This window comes from Schistocerca serialis, chromosome 11 (assembly GCF_023864345.2).
Source record: "Schistocerca serialis cubense isolate TAMUIC-IGC-003099 chromosome 11, iqSchSeri2.2, whole genome shotgun sequence".
NCBI classification, from domain to species: domain Eukaryota; kingdom Metazoa; phylum Arthropoda; class Insecta; order Orthoptera; family Acrididae; genus Schistocerca; species Schistocerca serialis.
In genome coordinates, this window is record NC_064648.1 from 180,573,957 (window position 1) to 180,592,701 (window position 18,745).

At 43.6% G+C, this 18,745-nt stretch overlaps 1 protein-coding gene across 1 annotated transcript in view; it reads left to right on the plus strand.

Moving 5' to 3' along the window:
- LOC126426921 (sodium/potassium/calcium exchanger 3) overlaps positions 1–18,745 on the plus strand; it is a 223,040-nt gene that overhangs the window by 198,942 nt on the left and 5,353 nt on the right. Inside the window, exon 9 of the mRNA XM_050089024.1 lies at positions 3,022–3,232. Within this exon, the coding sequence (XP_049944981.1) occupies positions 3,022–3,232 (211 nt within the window). The remainder of the gene's footprint in view (positions 1–3,021; positions 3,233–18,745) is intronic.

The window sequence follows — 18,745 nt, forward strand, 5'->3', positions numbered from 1 at the left end:
GTGGTGCTCTAAAATTTTTTCACATTGCAAACAGTGAATGCTACTGTGCTCTTCTCACAGACACTGGACGGTATTCCAAGAGGAGCCTTCCAGAAGTCGTTCGAGAACTGGAAGCAGTTCCAGTGTAGCTGTTGAAGTGAACAATATTGATGCGGGCAATCATTCGTTACATTTTCGTGTCCGCTAAATTTCTTTTGAAGTTTGTTGTTGTTGTTGTTGTTGTTGTGGTCTTCAGTCCTGAGACTGGTTTGATGCAGCTCTCCATGCTACTCTATCCTGTGCAAGCTTCTTCATCTCCCAGTACCTACTGCAACCTACATGCTTCTTAATCTGCTTAGTGTATTGATCTCTTGGTCTCCCTCTACGATTTTTACCCTCCACGCTGCCCTCCAATGCTAAATTTGTGGTCCCTTGATGCCTCAAAACATGTCCTACCAACCGATCCCTTCTTCTAGTCAAGTTGTGCCACAAACTTCTCTTCTCCCCAATCCTATTCAATACCTCCTCATTAGTTACGTGATCTACCCACCTTCTCTTCAGCATTCTTCTGTAGCACCACATTTCGAAAGCTTCTATTCTCTTCTTGTCCAAACTGGTTATCGTCCATGTTTCACTTCCATACATGGCTACACTCCATACAAATACTTTCAGAAACGGCTTCCTGACACTTAAATCTATACTTGATATTAACAAATTTCTCTTCTTCAGAAACGATTTCCTTGCCATTGCCAGTCTACATTTTATATCCTCTCTACTTCGACCATCATCAGTTATTTTACTCCCTAAATAGCAAAACTCCTTTACTACTTTAAGTGTCTCATGTCCTAATCTAATCCCCTCAGCATCACCCGATTTAATTTGACTACATTGCATTATCCTCGTTTTGTTTTTGTTGATGTTCATCTTATATCCTCCTTTCAAGACACTGTCCATTCCGTTCAACTGCTCTTCCAAGTCCTTTGCTGTCTCTGACAGAATTACAATGTCATCGGCGAACCTCAAAGTTTTTACTTCTTCTCCATGAATTTTAATACCTACTCCGAATTTTTCTTTTGTTTCCTTTACTGCTTGCTCAATATACAGATTGAATAACATCGGGGACAGGCTACAACCCTGTCTCACTCCTTTCCCAACCACTGCTTCCCTTTCATGCCCCTCGACTCTTATAACTGCCATCTGGTTTCTGTACAAATTGTAAATAGCCTTTCGCTCCCTGTATTTTACCCCTGCCACCTTCAGAATTTGAAAGAGAGTATTCCAGTTAACGTTGTCAAAAGCTTTCTCTAAGTCTAAAAATGCTAGAAACGTAGGTTTGCCTTTTCTTAATCTTTCTTCTAAGATAAGTCGTAAGGTTAGCATTGCCTCACGTGTTCCAACATTTCTACGGAATCCAAACTGATTTTCGCCGAGGTCGGCTTCTATCAGTTTTTCCATTCGTCTGTAAAGAATTCGCGTTAGTATTTTGCAGCTGTGACTTATTAAACTGTATCAGCCCAATATCGAGCCACATCCCGTGCTTCGTTCTTGGCAAGGTATGGGTCGTCACGGTGGGCCAGTTCGGATATTAAAGATGACGTTCCATGTCCTGGAGTTCACCACAGTCGTATTTCTTGTCTGTTTCGTCATTTACGCCCCGTTTAAGTAGATTTGTTTTGACTACCGCCACACCCATTCCCGTGCAATTTAGTGTTCTGCTGGGCCTTTCCTTCAAGGCAGGATAGTCCTTTGGGGAGCTCATTTACCTCGATACTAAGAAATCTCCTGTGGGATTTAAGCCTGCCAGGTTGGCATGCAGCAACATGTAGGCCATAGACACTGAAGACCTTGCCGTCGTGGGCCCATACAAACCTCTCCATCCATCCTCTGTAGGCCATAGTGCTCATCGAAAGTCTGCTTAAACTTTTCTGTGTGTTCACGTGCCGTTCTTCAGGATCTGACAATCAGGCGACCTTATACATCTTCCCAAATAATTTATTATTTAAGCTTGTATTGACTGTTTCGGCAGATGGATATTCCACCATCGAAAAGAAGAGTACTTGGGTGGTTGTTCTTAATATAGTCGGTCTGATTCCCCGTTTACTATTACCTACTTTCGTCAATATTTTGTTCCTAGCAGCAACGTTTTTGTGGGTCCTCTCACAGTGATGTTTAACGAGTTTTGTTGTTCCCCACCTAGTTCCTCTGAGGTCTTTATTTCTCTGGTAACAGCCAGATCATCGGTATACAAGAAATGGGTAGCATGATCTGGTGTTGATGGATCATTTGTGTATAGATGACATAAAATCGAAATCAGAATAAAAGTAAAATAAAAATCTGCCTCTTTACTTTACTATCCCTTGTAATAATGAAAGACGAAGGTGGACTTTACAGCTGTCCCCTACAGTAAGCTGTTCCTTACTGTACATGTCCTGGGGGTTGACATAAGGGACAGGCTCAGTGGGGCAAGGGTGTGCGGTGTGGGCAGTCTTACACTAGTGTGTCTGCCATGAGGGTGCCCATGTCGTCAAGGGACAGTTGGGCAAGGATGACCGAACAGCTGATGTGTGGGCAGTTTTACCATAGTGTGTCTCCCCTGAGGGTGGCCATGTGGGCACAGAGGCAGTTTGGCAAGGGTGTGTGAACAGCTGATGTGTGGGCAGTCTTACCCTAGATTGCCTGGCCTGGGAGTGGCTGTGTGGGCACAGGCACAATCGGGCAAGGGTGGTCAAACAGCTGATGCACAGACAGGCCTGCAGCTGGGCTGTAGCATAAAAAGTCCTACCGCACTGGCTGATCCCATTGGTCCAATGCTTGCCATTCAGCTTATGATTGTGTGGGACGCATGCAGTAGGGCGATGTGGCAGGTAGCCTACATGGCTGCATCTGCCCATTACCATGATGAGGGATGTCTAGGGGCACCGTTGCTCCTTGGGGTAGCGTTTGAAGGCCTGTTCTGCAGCTTGCGGTTTCTCTGTATCCCCTCACACAGGGAGCAGTTACTGCCTCTGTGGCCTTCTGACGTGTGCTGTGTGGTGTTCGCAGGCCACGGCTCGATGGGCATCAGCAACTCGATCGGCTCCAACACGTTCGACATCCTGCTGTGCCTGGGCCTGCCGTGGCTCATCAAGGCGAGCTTCCTGCCCACCACTGAGGGCCGGCACTACGTGGGCATCAATTCGCGTGGCCTCGAGTACTCGGCCATCTCGCTGCTCTCCACGCTCTTCATGCTCTACGCCGCCTTCTCCCTCAACAAGTAAGTAAATGTCACGCACTATAATTCTTTTTTCATTTTCAGTTCTTCTCGGTATTAAGCTGGGTGGTGTCATCTGTGTGGTGCAATTTTGTCGACGAGCCTACTTGTTGCCATTATCGTTGTGGTATCCGTGAGAGTTTTCAGTTGCATGCAATTTTTTGTATGACCTCTCTTCTGCTGTTGTTCATGGGCCAACAGTATCTATATGATGTGGTCTCTCCTCTCAGTTGTCCACAGCTTATGGTCCAGGGGCTAGCATTGCTACCTACCAGGTTGGGGATTTTCTGTGCTCAGGGACTGGGTATTTGTGTTATCCGCATCATTCCATCATCATTCGTGAAAGTGGCTGGATTAGACTGTGTACAGATTGGGAATGTGTACAGTTGAGCACCCCACACTCCAGACATCACTGTTGTCTCTTCAGTTGGAATGACGTGAGTGGATATTTCCACATACTGGCGTTGTGCTTTGAGCAACCTCAAGACTGCACCCCAAATCTTATTCAGTTGGATACCACATTCATCAGTTATACATAAAGACGGAAACTTCCGGTAGGGGACAACACCCTTGCTGTAGTGCTAACAACGGTTCCTGTCAGGCCATCAAAGTTAAATACTGCCAGGGTAAACTACGACTGGGATGGATGACTGCCCAGGCCAGGCGAGTGCTGTTGGTAACCAGGGTGCACTCAGCCCTCGTGAAGCCAGTTGAGGAGCTGTTTGAATGAGAAATAGCGGCTCTGGTCACGGTGATTGCCAATGGCGATCTGCGACCCCCCACACATGTGTATCCACAGGACATGTGGCCTGTAATTGAAAAAGTGTCGTGATGATCTCGCCATTGGCCCCTACAACCGAGGGGCTTACCATGAGAAAAAGACTGAATAAACAACGAAAGGATAATGTTCTATGAGTTGGGACGTGGTGGCGAAGCTAGCAAATCTGAAAAGGGAAATTTAAAGGCTCAATCTAGATATAGTGGAGTTCAGTGAAGTGGAATGGATTTCTGGTCTCACTGAGTAATATCAACAGCAGCAGAAAATGGTATAACGGGAGTAGGATTCGTTATGAATAGGAAGGTAGGGCAGAGAGTGTGTTACTGTGAACAGTTCAGTGACAGGGTTGTTCTTATCAGAATCAAAAGCAAATCAACACTGAAAACGATCATTCAGGTATACCTTCTGACGTCGCAAGCTGAAGATTAAGAGAGAGAGAGAAATTACATGAAGATGTTGAAAAGGTAATACAATCCATAAAGGGAAATGAAAATCTAATACCCATGGAGGACTGGAATGCAGTTGTAGGGAAAGGAGCAGAAGAAATGGTTACAGGAGAATATGGACTTGGGACAAGGATAATAAATTTCAGCTAGTACTACCGGATACTCTGTTCAAGTATCACAAGAGGAGAAGGTGTACTTGGAAAAGGCCGGGTGGTACGGGAATATTTCAGTTAGATTACATCGTGGTCAGACAGACATTCCGAAATCATATAATGGATTGTAACATGTAGCCAGGAGCAGATACAGACTCAGATCACAATCTACTAGTGATGAAGAGTAGGCTGAAGTTCAAGACTTCAGTCAGGAAGAATCAATACGCAAAGAAGTGGGATATGGAAGTACTAAGGAATGACGAGATCTGCTTGAAGTTGTCTAAGCCTATAGATACAGCAATAAGGAATGGGCATCTCTAAAAAAGGCAATCTCAGAAGTTGAAAAGAAAAAAATAGGTACAAAGAAGGTAATTGCGAAGAAACGATGGGCAACAGAAGATATACTTCAGTTGATCGACATAAGAAGGAAGTATAAAAATGTTCAGGGAAATTGAGAAATACAGAAATGCAAGTCGCTAAGGAATGAAAAAAAATAGGAGGTGCAGAGAAGGTAAGACGAAATGGCTGCATGAAGAATGTAAAGAAACCGAAAAAGAAATAATTGTCAGAAGGACTGCCTCAGCATATAGGAAAGTCAAAACAACCTTCGATGAAATTAAAAGCAGGGGTGGTAACATGAAGAGTGCAACGATAATTCCACTGTTAAATGCAGAGGATAGAGCTGATACGTGGAAAGAGCACATTGAAAGCTTCTGTGAGGGGGAGGATTTGTCTGGTGTGATAGAAGAAGAAACAGGAGTCGATTTAGAAGAGGTGGGAGATCCAATATTAGAATCAGAATTTATGAGAGCTCTGGAGGACTTACTATCAAATAAGGCAGAAGGAATAGATAAAATTCTATCATAATTGCTAAAATCATGAGGGGAAGTGGCAACAAAACGACTATTCACGTTGATGTGTAGAATGTATGAGCCACGCGACATACCATCTGCCTTTGGGAAAAATATCATCCACACAATTACGAAGATTACAAGAGCCGACAAATGCGAGAATTACCGCACAATCATGCACCTAAGTTGCTGACAAGAATAATGTACAGAAGAATGGAAAAGAAAATTGAGGATATCCTAGATACCGATCAGTTTGGCCTTAGAAAAGGTGAAGACGCCCAAGAGACAATTCTGACGTTGATAACGGAAGCAAGACTAAAGAAAAATCAAGATACGTTCAAAGGATTTGTTGACCTGGAAAAAGGAGTTCGACAATGTAGAATGGTGCAAGGTGTTTCAAATTCTGAGAAAAGTAGGGGTAAGCTACAGGTAGAGACGGGTAATTCGGAACATATACAAGAGCCAAGAGCGAATAATAAGAGTGGACGACCAAGAACGAGAAGCTCGGGTTAAACAGGGTCTAAGACAGGGATGTAGTCTTTCGCCCCTACTGTTCAATCTGTACATCGAAGAAACAAGATAGAAATAAAAGAAAGGTTCAAGAGTGGAATTAAAATTCAAGGTGAAAGGATATCAATGATATGATTCGCTGATGACATTGCTATCCTGAGTGAAAGTGAAGAAGAATTACATGATCTGCTGACTGGAATGAACAGTCTAATGAGTACAGAGTATGGATTGAGAGTAAATTGAAGAAAGACGAAAGAAGTGAGAAGTAGCAGAAATGAGAACAGCAAGAAACTTAACATCATGATTGATGGTAATTAAGTAGATAAAGTTAAGGAATTCTGCTACATAGGCAGCAAAACAGCCAATGAAGGACGGAGAAAAAGGGCATGAAAAGCAGACTACTGGCGAAAAGGGCATTCTTGGCCAAGAGAAGTGTACTAGTATTAAATGTAGGCCTTAATTTGAGGAAGAAATTTCTGAAAGTGTATGTTTGGAGCCTGTATTGTATGGTAGTGAAACATGGACCGTGGTAAAACCGCAACAGAAAACAATCGAAGCATTTGAGATGTGGCGCTACATACGAATGTTGAAACCCAGGTGGACTGATGAGATAAGGAATGAGGGGTTCTGTGCAGATCGGAGAGGAAGGAAATGTGTGGAATACACTGATAAGAAGAAAGGACATGGTGATAGGACATCGGTAGAGGAAGACAGAGGTTGGAATATATCCATCAAATAATTGAGGATGTAGGTTGGAAGTGCTACTCTGAGATGAAGAGGTTAGCAGAGGAGAGGAATTCTTGGTGGGCCGCATCAAACCAGTCAGAAGACTGATGACTAAAAAATAAAAAAGAATGTATCCAGTGAAGCCTACCAGTTGAGGATTACATGTAGCCAGTTGGTACCATTGGGCCTTTTGACGCTTGTTAGTTTCCAGCGAACATGGGGAACTTATCGACTGGATTACTGGATATGAAGATAACTGCCTTGACATCACTTTCCTAAAGCAGTGCTACAAACTCTTGAAACAACCCAAAAGTTTTTTTGAAGATTAAAAGATTTCTGAGTGCAGTCAAGTTTAAATGTTTATTGATAATTAAGTAGCTCTTAGTAGCTCGTTGAGTAGGATAAATGGACTGTAGCCATAAATTTACTGGTTTGAGTCACCACTAGTAGCATGCATTTGTACTTCTTTAAATTGCATATTAACAAATGGAAATTACTCAGTTTGGTATCAGGAAGAGGAGAATTTTATTCTATGGACACGTAAAGAGACTGAGTAAAAGGATAAAACCTATAATTGATAACTGTTTTGACAGAAATCCAAAAATACCAGTGTCATTGAACATAAAAGTTTGAACAGAAGTGATGGAAATAGAAATAACGGAGGAAGAAACCAGAAAACAGAAAAGTTCAGAGAAAGAGTCAATATTTCTTGAGTTTCCAAGAGGAAACAAAAAAAGGATAAGCACAGTATGGACAGAGGACGGAAGAGAAGAACATGGGGAAAATATGAAGAACTACTAGAAAGAAGAAAAGGAGAAAAGAAAAGAAGGCCATAGTTATTTCATGTAGTAAACAACATATTATTTTTAATTACTACTCGCATGAAAATGCTAATGTTTACTATAAATTAATAATTGATACAAAAATGTGAATCTTCAAATGGAAAATCAGTTTGTCTTTATTTCTAGAGCTTGAGAGTATAATTAATGTTTATGTTTTTGATTTAAAAAGAAGGCAGTTCACATGTATGTATCACATTTCTATTTATTTTCGTATGGCCAGTAATTAAAAATTTAAAATGTTGTTTTCATTAAGAAAATTTTGATACCATATTTGCTAGTTAACATTTCCATTTGTCCACAAACACGGAATTTAAAAAAGCTACCGAAGAGTTAACTGAAAATCAACAAAACTTCTATATTTAACTGTGCATGGAAACCTTATAATCTTTAATGCCGATATTTTGGAGTTTTTTTTTAAGAATCGTGTAGTAGTCATTAAGGAAACTGATATCCGAGCAGTGACGTCGATATGCTATAGCTATAAAGATTATCGCAGAGGGCCAGCCTGTGAAGACCCCTTCTTAGTTGGAAACCAGTGTGTTTATTTGTAAATGACTACTGTGGTAACCAACTAAGTAAGGTTTGTGTCCAAAGTGCAGTGCCAGTGTGTGGGAAGATCTGCTTACATCATCATCATCATCATCATCATCATCATTATTACTGTTATCTTACAGTTGCTGCTGCAACCATTCCCTTCTATTTTGTGCAGTCCTTGTCAATTGTAATTAATACTGGCACATTGCTACTTCCAATAGGTATTCGATTATTTTGTGTGCCTCCCCTTCGTCCTGAAATTTTTCCTTTCAACATGCCTGTTAAGCACTTAGTGTCTAAATAAATGTAAAAAAACCGTTTTCCTCTTTTGAATGGTTGCCATGATGTTTCACTGGTCATTGATCCCTTTCTTAACATGTACATTTTATTTTCTTTCTGTTCACCTGGTCAGCGTTAGTAACTGAGTTTAGTAGCTTCTCAGCACTTCCTTTTGGTCTCTGCCATGCGGGAGCACACTCCAGCCAGACGTCTTGACAAACTATTTTTTTTATTTTTTGTGATACTTGAACTTCTCCCAGTGTAGCTCATGACCAGGTTGTTCACATGTCTGTGTCCTAGGGGCGCAATATTTCAGCAAGCAACAACATTACCATCGTGAGGTGTGTTGAAGAACTGGCTACCTAGGAGTTGGCTTAGGGCCTTTATTTCCACTCCCCCCCCCTCAAAATCCGAGCTGCTGCTAAGTCCACGGTCTACATCCAGGAGTGGGTGTGTGGCCAGATTGTCCTCTGTGCCTCCCTCCTACTCTGTCCACGGTTCAAACCCCGGGACATATACTACTGTAGTTTGCACTGTTGCTCCAACCCGCCTCAAAGTCAGAGTGTTGTGGCACATGTCCTTTCTCTCCCTAATCAGACTAAGTAGCCACTGAAACTTCCTGGCAGATTAAAACTGTGTGCCCGACCGAGACTCGAACTCGGGACCTTTGTCTTTCGCGGGCAAGTGCTCTACCATCTCAGCTACCCAAGCATGACTCACGCCCGGTCCTCACAGCTTTACTTCTGCCAGTATCTCAGTTCGCAGGAGAGCTTCTGTAAAGTTTGGAAGGTAGGAGACGAGATACTGGCAGAAGTAATGCTGTGAGGACCGGGCGTGAGTCGTGCTTGGGTTGCTCAGCTGGTAGAGCACTTGCCCACGAAAGGCAAAGGTCCCGAGTTCGAGTCTCGGTCGGGCACACAGTTTTAATCTGCCAGGAAGTTTCATATCAGCGCACACTCCGCTGCAGAGTGAAAATCCCGTTCTCGTAAGTAGCCACTATCACAACTGACCAGCCGTTACCGTACTCGAATCTTGATAGATTCTTTAATGACACTCTCCCAGAAGTTATGGGTCATTTCGATGAGGGAGCCCTGGAATCAACCCAATTGAAGTCTTCTTCTTTTTTTCTGGCATGTTGACGATACCTTCGTCATATGGCCACATGGTAGAGATAAACTGAATTATTTTGCCATACATCTCAATTCTCTATATTAGAACACCAGTTTTAACATGGAAGAAGACGTCTTGGTAAAAAACAAGAGTGGACGGCACTTTGGGCCACAGCGTACTTTACAAAAGGCGAACAACCTATACCTACATTCAGACAGCTGCCACCACCCAGAGCAGGGGAATGGGATGCTCAAAATATTGCTACATAGAGCTCACACCCTCTCGGACTTGAGCATTGGAGAACAGTTTTCTGGAAGAACGGATGTACAGAGTGGCAAATTCGGAGAGCCTCGTGTTTTGCACCAATTGTACTACCGGCAGAAACAGAAGAGGAACCAGGAGAGGTGGCGCAGCGGGTACCACACTGGACTCGCATTCGGGAGGACGACGGTTCAATCCCGCGTCCGGCCATTCTGATTTAGGTTTTCCATGATCTCCCTGAATCGCCCCAGGCAAATGCTGGGATGGTTCCTTCGAAAGAGCATGGACAATTTCCATCCCCATGCTTCCCTAATCCGATGAACCTCGCTGTCTGGTCTCCACCCCAAAAACAACCCAACCAACCCCAGAAGAGGAACCTTCCAGAACAATAAAATGAATTTCCAGAAACACCGAGTGAAGACTGTTTTACGACCACCGCCTAAAACACGGGGAGTGCTTGGTAATGTGAAGGACGACCTTGTACTGTGCCAGATCAGTGGTCTGTCAGATACAGTAACGAAGTGGCATGACATACGTATGTCAGATGGTAAGTGATACCGAAAATTTCTGCCGTGGACACTAAGACACAATGTACTGAAGAATCCTAGGAACTCAGCAGTCACACAATGGAATCACGCGGAATGGATTACGATCATACTAAGGTTCTGACACAGAGTTCAGGCAGCTGGGACTGTGCCATTAACACTAGGAGTTTCTGCCATTCCTAAAATGGCGGAAAGGTGTCATTTTGACCCCACATAAAATATTTTCATATTTGAATTAAGAAAGTACTTGTTTTAGTTTTTGTTAATTCATACTTTATTTCTAGTAATCACAACAACTATTTACAGTTATAAATAATAATTGTTTCAAGGGTCTCGGGTGTCCATCCAGGTGTCCATTCGGATGCGATCGTTGAAGTCCCATGATATTTCGGCGAATAACCTTTCCTCCACCATCAGGTGGTTCTGTTGGACATAAATAACACCGACAACGAGCAGACAGACCGTTCCATCAGAACCACCTGATGATGGCGGAAAGGTTATTCACTGGAATATCGTTGCACTTCAACGATTGCATCCAGCTGGTCACCCAAGAGCCCTGGAAACAACACATATGCTGGAAAAGCCTCCGATCACATATAAATAATCATTACTAATTTATCTGAACAACAATGTATCATACAAATTTATTGTAGGTACTGCTAACAAGTTTCTTAACTATAAATTTTACTTTATTAACTATTCATACAACCTTCTACGCACATTTAGTATACTTGGTCCATTTTACTCTCACATGTGTTTTACGAACAGCTCTGTATTACTTTTCACTCAAGTCATTTTAAGCTGCTAGACGCACTTAGCACAGGTAATATTTGTTTTACGAGCACATTTTCCGCACACAGCTTTGTGGCACTTTACACAATTTTTGCTGCTCTTGTTGTCTTTTCAGAGGCTGATTTGGCACTTCCTCCGCTTTCTATGTGATTTCAGCCCCATATCCTTTGTCTGACGTTCTTGCTCTTTCGTTCCCTTGAGTTCATTTGCTAGATGAAGTATGAACTTATTCCTTTCGATTATCTTGTTCGTTACTATGTTACAGATGGCCCATGCATTTATTGCCGCCATGTCCAGTATGTTGTAGAAGACATGCATTCCCCATATCCTACATCCAACCTTCGTAGTATATATACCGGTAATTTGATCAACTTCATCCACCCTGTACTTTCTTGTATTGTAGAATGTTACAGTTTCAGGTTTTTCCTTTCCTTCCTTGCTTATTGCTTCTTCAGCATGCAGCACACTCAGAAGAATGACATTTTTATTCTTTTTTCCTTGGTACACGGTCAAGGTGCAGTCTGTGTTACCACTATTGTGCAGTATTGGTGTGGAGTGTATTTCAGCATTCAGCTTCCTTACTTCATCACGAGTTTCACAGCGGACCTTGTTCGTCATACCAACTAATGAAGTTTTCTTTTTTCTTTGAGTTTTTTTTAGCAAGTTGAAGAGACGTAAAGAAGTTGTCTGTGGTCAAATTCCTTCCTTGATTTACAAATGGCTCCATGAGACGCTGAACAACGTACTCTCCAAGTGGTTGTTTCTCTCTACGCCTGTTCTCTTTTCCGAGGTATGGGAAAGCATTGCATGTATGCTTTAACGTTACATCAACAGCCAACCAGAATTTGAGACCATATTTGTCTGGTTTGTTGGACACGAACTGAGTAAACCTGCATCTTTCTTTACTCGGTAACAGTTGCTCGTCAATGGTGATATTTTATCCAGGGCAGTAAGCACGAATACTGTTTTCAATCAACTTTCCCCAAATTTCAAATACAAGAGCGAATTTGTTGGCTGCCAGGCATTTACCACAGGTTGATTTTTCATCAAAACGTAGAAATCTGAGAAGCTCCTGAAACCTGTCCCATGGAATAATGTCCTTAATAAAGTAGGCCCCCAATAAAGCGACCAGAGATCACCGACAGACATACCTTTTGTGCACAAACACCCCGAACATGCATGATGGCTACAAGTTTCTCCAGTTCCTCCCGTGACACAGTCCAGTCATTGTTTTTAGTACTTTTCGAGCATTTGATTCTGTGTATTCCTTCAGGAGACGTAGCATTGCTTCATCAAAAATAAGACGGTAGGCACTGATGACACAGCAGTCTACTCATTGGCAACCATAAGCAGTGGGACCTCCTGTCTCCTTCAGAACATTCACAGCTGACCGCCTTGCAGAAGATGAATAATTTCCAGTCTCCCGCACGGTTCCATCACCTGCAATCATCTTTTTAGACGCTTCCAGCTGTACCTGCAGTGGTGAAAGAGGTGATGACTGACGTAATCAGCATCTGAATCCTCTTCCACTAATCGCTACTCCTTCACAATGTCTTCATCTTTACTTGTGTCAGGTATCATCATCTTCATCTTCACTAGTGAAGTCAATTTCCAATTCAACTTCGGACTATTCTAGGACATGTAACACTTCTTCATCAGAAATTCCGCACTGGCGACAGATGTTCGGAAACGTGTTTCACGCACAAATATTGCCTGAGTGACACAACATAAGCTGTGGCAGACTAGAAAGTATGCGTGCCAAGTTGCAACAATGAGGAGCAATTGCTCTGCGTTACTGCTCACTGCTGACACTCTACTGTTGGATAATTTACTTATACTCATAAGAGAAATTACAGTATACAGGGTGTTACAAAAAGGTACGGCCAAACTTTCAGGAAACATTCCTCACACACAAATAAAGAAAAGATGTTATGTGGACATGTGTACGGAAACGCTTAATTTCCGTGTTAGAGCTCATTTTAGTTTCGTCAGTATGTACTGTACTTCCTCGATTCACCGCCAGTTGGCCCAACTGAAGGAAGGTAATGTTGACTTCGGTGCTTGTGTTCACATGCGACTCATTGCCCTACAGTACTAGCATCGAGCACATCAGTACGTAGCATCAACAAGTTAGTGTTCATCACGAACGTGGTTTTGCAGTCAGTGCAATGTTTACAAATGCGGAGTTGGCAGATGCCCATTTGATGTATGGATTAGCACGGGGCAATAGCCGCGGCGCGGTACGTTTGTATCGAGACAGATTTCCAGAACGAAGGTGTCCCGACAGGAAGACGTTCGAAGCAATTGATCGGCGTCTCAGGGAGCACGGAACATTCCAGCCTATGACTCGCGACTGGGGAAGACCTAGAACGACGAGGACACCTGCAATGGACGAGGCGATTCTTCGTGCAGTTGACGATAATCCTAATGTCAGCGTCAGAGAAGTTGCTGCTGTACAAGGTAACGTTGACCACGTCACTGTATGGAGAGTGCTACGGGAGACCCAGTTGTTTCCGTACCGTGTACAGCGTGTGCAGGCACTGTCAGCAGCCGATTGGCCTCCACGGGTACACTTCTGCGAATGGTTCATCCGACAATGTGTCAATTCTCATTTCAGTGCAAATGTTCTCTTTACGGATCAGGTTTCATTCCGACGTGATCAAATTGTGAACTTTCACAATCAACGTGTGTGGGCTGACGAGAATCCGGACGCAATTGTGCAATCACGTCATCAACACAGATTTTCTGTACACGTTTGGGCAGGCATTGTTGGTGATGGCTCGATTGGGCTCCATGTTCTTCCATCTACGCTCAATGGAGCTCGTTATCACGATTTCATACGGGATACTCTACCCGTGCTGCTAGAACATGTGCCTTTACAAGTACAACACAACATGTGGTTCGTGCACGATGGAGCTCCTGCACATTTCAGTCGAAGTGTTCGTACGCTTCTCAACAACAGATTCGGTGACCGACGGATTGGTAGAGGCGGACCAATTCCGTGGACTCCACGCTCTCCTGACCTCAACCCTCTCGACTTTCATCTATGGGGGCATTTGAAAGCTCTCGTCTACGCAACCCCGGTACCAAATGTTGAGACTCTTCGTGCTCGTATTGTGGACGGCTGTGATACAATACGCCATTCTCCAGGGCTGCATCAGCGCATCAGGGATTCAATGCGACGGAGGGTGGATGCACGTATCCTCGCTAACGGAGGACATTTTGAACATTTCCTGTAACAAAGTGTTTGAAGTCACGCTGGTACGTTCTGTTGCTGTGTGTTTCCAGTCCATGATTAATGTGATTTGAAGAGAAGTAGTAAAATGAGCTCTAACATGGAAATTAAGGGTTTCCGGACAGATGTCCGCATAACATATTTTCTTTCTTTGTGTGTGAGGAACGTTTTCCGAAAGTTTGGCCGTACCTTTTTGTAACACCCTGTAGTGAACGAAATGGCGCAGAAAATTAAAAGATTTTGTAAATACTAAGACCTCTTCAGAAAGAGAAGAAAAAATTAGGAAAAGTCATATAATTTCATTAACAAAGTAAATTAATCGGGTATGACAGTGAACGAAAAACATATGACAGGGGTCATTTTCACCCCTTCCACCATTATAGTTGCTGAGAATTTTTCCAGTTGCATGGCCATGGCCTATGGAACTCTTCAATCCCTGACGTTTCGTCCAGGGCTATGCTGGACGTCTTCAAAGATGTTCCTGGCTGTGCTGAACACCTACGAAGATGTCCAATGTAGCCATGGACGAAAAGTCAGGGATTGAAGAGTTCCATGGACCACGACCATACAGCCCAGAAAATTCTCAGCAGCTAAAACATCCGGTCGTGAAAGCCTTCATTGTATCACCGTTCTAGTTATACCAACAGTCGACTAAGGTAACAACTGATCGATTACTATCGTGGCTACATCCTTTGTAGGGCCTGTGAACCTGCATGTAGTCTGATTAAGAAGAGGAAGGATATTTTGCACAGTCAATTCTACATCTACATCTACATCTACATATACACTCCACTAGCCAGCAGGCGGTGTGTGGCGGAGGGCACTATTCGCGCCATATTTTCCCCCCTCTGTTCCACTGTCTGAACGCCTCAGTACGAGCTCTAATTTCCCTCATCTTTGAATGGTGATCATTGCGCGATATGAAAGGTGGTGGCAATAATATATGCTCTACATTCTCCGCGCTTAGCGCGTCGTCTATCTGCAAGTGTGTCCGACTTCAAACTTTCTATGAGATTTGTAACGCTCTCGCGATGGCTACATGTACCAGTCACGAATCTTGCCACTCTTCTCTGGACCTTCTCAATCTCTTGAATCAGTCCCAACTGGTAAGGCTCCCATACAGACGAACAATAGTCTAAGACTGGACGAACTAAAGTATTGTAAGCAATTTCCTTTGTTGAAGGACTGCGTCTCTTCAGGATTCTACCAATAAACCGCAATCTAGAATTCGCCTTATCCATTACTTGTGTAATCTGATCGTTCCATTTGAGACCATTTCGAATAGTCACACCCAGATACTTGACGGATGTTACCGCTTCCAAAGACTGGGCATTTGTTTTGTAGTCGCACATTAATGGGGATATTCGCTTTGTTATACACAGTAGGTTACACTTACTAATATTGAGAGATAACTGCCAGTCATTACACCACGCATTTATTTTCCGGAAATCCTCATTTCTTTGTTCACAACTTTTGTGTGACACTACTTTCCTGTAGACTACACCATCATCGGCAAACAGTCTAATGCCGCTGTCAATACCATCAACCAGATCGTTTATGTAGTAATTGACGGAAAGTGATCAAGTAATATGGAACTGATTTCTGGCGTTCCCCAAGGTAGTGTTATAGGCCCTTTGCTGTTCCTTATTTATATACACGATTTTGGAGACAATCTGAGCAGCCGTCTTACGTTGTTTGTTGATGACGCTGTCGTTTATCGACTAATAAAGTCGTCAGAACATCAAAACAAACTGCAAAACGATTTACAAAAAATATCTGAATGTTGCGAAAATTGGCAGTTGACCCTAAATAACGAAAAGTGTGAGGTGATCCACATGAATGCTATAAGGAAGTCGTTAAACTTCCGTTACACGATAAATCAGTCTAATCTAAAAGCCGTAAATTCATCTAAATACCTAGGTATTACAATTACGAACAACTTAAATTGGAAGAAACACGTAGAAAATGTCGTGGGGAAGGCTAATCAAAGACTGAGTTTTATTGGCAGGACACTTAGAAAATGTAACAGACCTACTAAGGAGACTGCCTACACTACGCTTGTCCGCCCTCTTTTAGAATACTGATGCATGGTGTGGGATCCTTACCAGATAGGACTGACGGAGTACGTCGAAAGAGTTCAAGGAAAGACGGCACGTTTTGTATTATCTCGAAATATGGGAGAGAGTGTGGCAGAAATGGTACAGGATTTTGGCTGGACATCATTAAAAGAAAGGCATTTTTCGTTGCGATGGAATCTTCTCACGAAATTCCAATCACCAACTTTCTCCTCCGAATGCGAAAATATTTTGTTGACATCGACTTACATAGGGAGCAACGATCACCAAGATAAAATAAGGGAAATCAGACCTTGTGCGGAAAGATATAGGTGTTCGTTCTTTCCGCGCGCTATACGAGATTATCAGAGCTCGTGCGGAAAGATATAGGTTCAAATGGTTCAAATGGCTCTGAGCACTATGGGACTTAACATCTATGGTCATCAGTCCCCTAGAACTTAGAACTACTTAAACCTAACTAACCTAAGGACATCACACAACACCCAGCCATCACGAGGCAGAGAAAATCCCTGACCCCGCCGGGAATCGAACCCGGGAACCCGGGCGTGGGAAGCGAGAACGCTACCGCACGACCACGAGATGCGGGCAAGATATAGGTGTTCGTTCTTTCCGCGCGCTATACGAGATTGGAATAATAGAGAATTGTGAAGGTGGTTCGATGAACCCTCTGCCAGGCACTTAAATGTGATTTGCAGAGTATCCATGTAGCTGTAGATGTATGTAAATCGTAAAAAGGAGCGGACCTGTTACAGTGCCCTGGGGCACACGTGAAGTTATGCTTGTTTCTGTTGAGGTCTCCCCATTCAGGACGACATTGACTGGGACCAGGTGGAAGAACAATGGAGACGCCGCCAGCTGGTGAGTCTGGAGGTGAACTGCAGACTTGCGATGAGAGGGAGAAAGAGAGGGGGAGGAGAGGTAGGGCAGATGCTTGCCACACACCTGCTCCTGGGCGTGGTCTGTGGACTGAACAGAAGGAGTTGGGAGGTTGTGATAGCCGTACACAGCTGCCTGGCAGTCTGCCCATCAGTCTGAAGATGGCAAGGTGGCGGCTCGCCGGAATATTGTGCCTTATGGACAGTGACATTTGGCAGTTCATCCATGAGCTATTTCGTCTGCTTTTTTTTTTTTATTTCCATTCTACACAACTTCAAAATTAACAAAATTTTCTGCATGGACTGCTACTAAACGTACGAGAGCATGCTGAAAAGTAATGTCTTCGAGTCATTTATTCCGTTCACGATACCTGTTGAGGTATCACAGAGTCATGCATATTACTTGATCAGCTTTGCCCCTTCGCTGACGCAACTTGCAACCCTCTGCCGCTAGAGGGCGCAGAATTGTAGCGTGTGACACAGTGGTGCGTAACGTACCTATGTCAGTGTGTGAGAACCAATGCGCTACAGTCTACAGTTGAGTTTCTAGTCACAGAAGAACGTGCCTCCAATTGAAATCCGCAGAAGAATGAAAGCTGTGTGTACGGTGATGATTCTGTCGGCATCAGTAATGCACTACATGGGGGTTGTTTCTGTTCGAAATTAAGAAAGCAGGGCCCGGAGGAGAACGATCACATATGTCACGCGTGTGACAGCACTCACCGGCGGCACAAAAGTTCAAGACCGTGCTATCAGCAGGCAAAGTCAAGTTCACAGTGTTCTGGGATGTTCATGGCATGGTGTGTTTATAATCAGTGCCTAAAGAAACCCGGAGTGGCCAGTTCTAGGCACTACAGTCTGGAGCCGCACGACCGCTACGGTCGCAGGTTCGAATCCTGCCTCGGGCATGGGTGTATGTGAAGTCCTTAGGTTAGATAGGTTTAAGTAGTTCTAAGTTCTAGGGGACTGATTACCTCAGAAGTTAAGTCCCATAGTGCTCAGAGCCATTTTTGAACCTAAAGGACCATCACAAAGTCTGCAAGCTACTGTGAGACCCTCAGAAAAGTGAAAGCACGCATTCGAACAGTCAGTCCGCATGTGGAGTATCCTCTCTTTCAGCATGACAATACCACACCTCACACAAGCGCTGCGGCACTTGCAACAACCGACGCCTTGGGTTCACTGACATCCATCGTCCTCCATGCACTCCCCACTTGGGCGCATCAGATTTACATCTGTTCCCAGAAGTTAAAGAACACCTTCGAATTCTTCAGTTTGATAGTGGTCATGCGATGCAAGCAGAGGTGAGGTAGTGGCTCTGTCAACAAAGTAAAACATTCTACAGTGACGGTATCAACAAACTGGTATCCCACAGGGAGAAATGTGTTCGTTGCCGAGGCGACTAAGTTGGGAAATAAATATGTAGACATGGAAATGAGCGTTTGGCGTCATTGGCCGGGAGACCCCTTACGGGGCCGGTCTTATTACACTCGACGCCACACTGG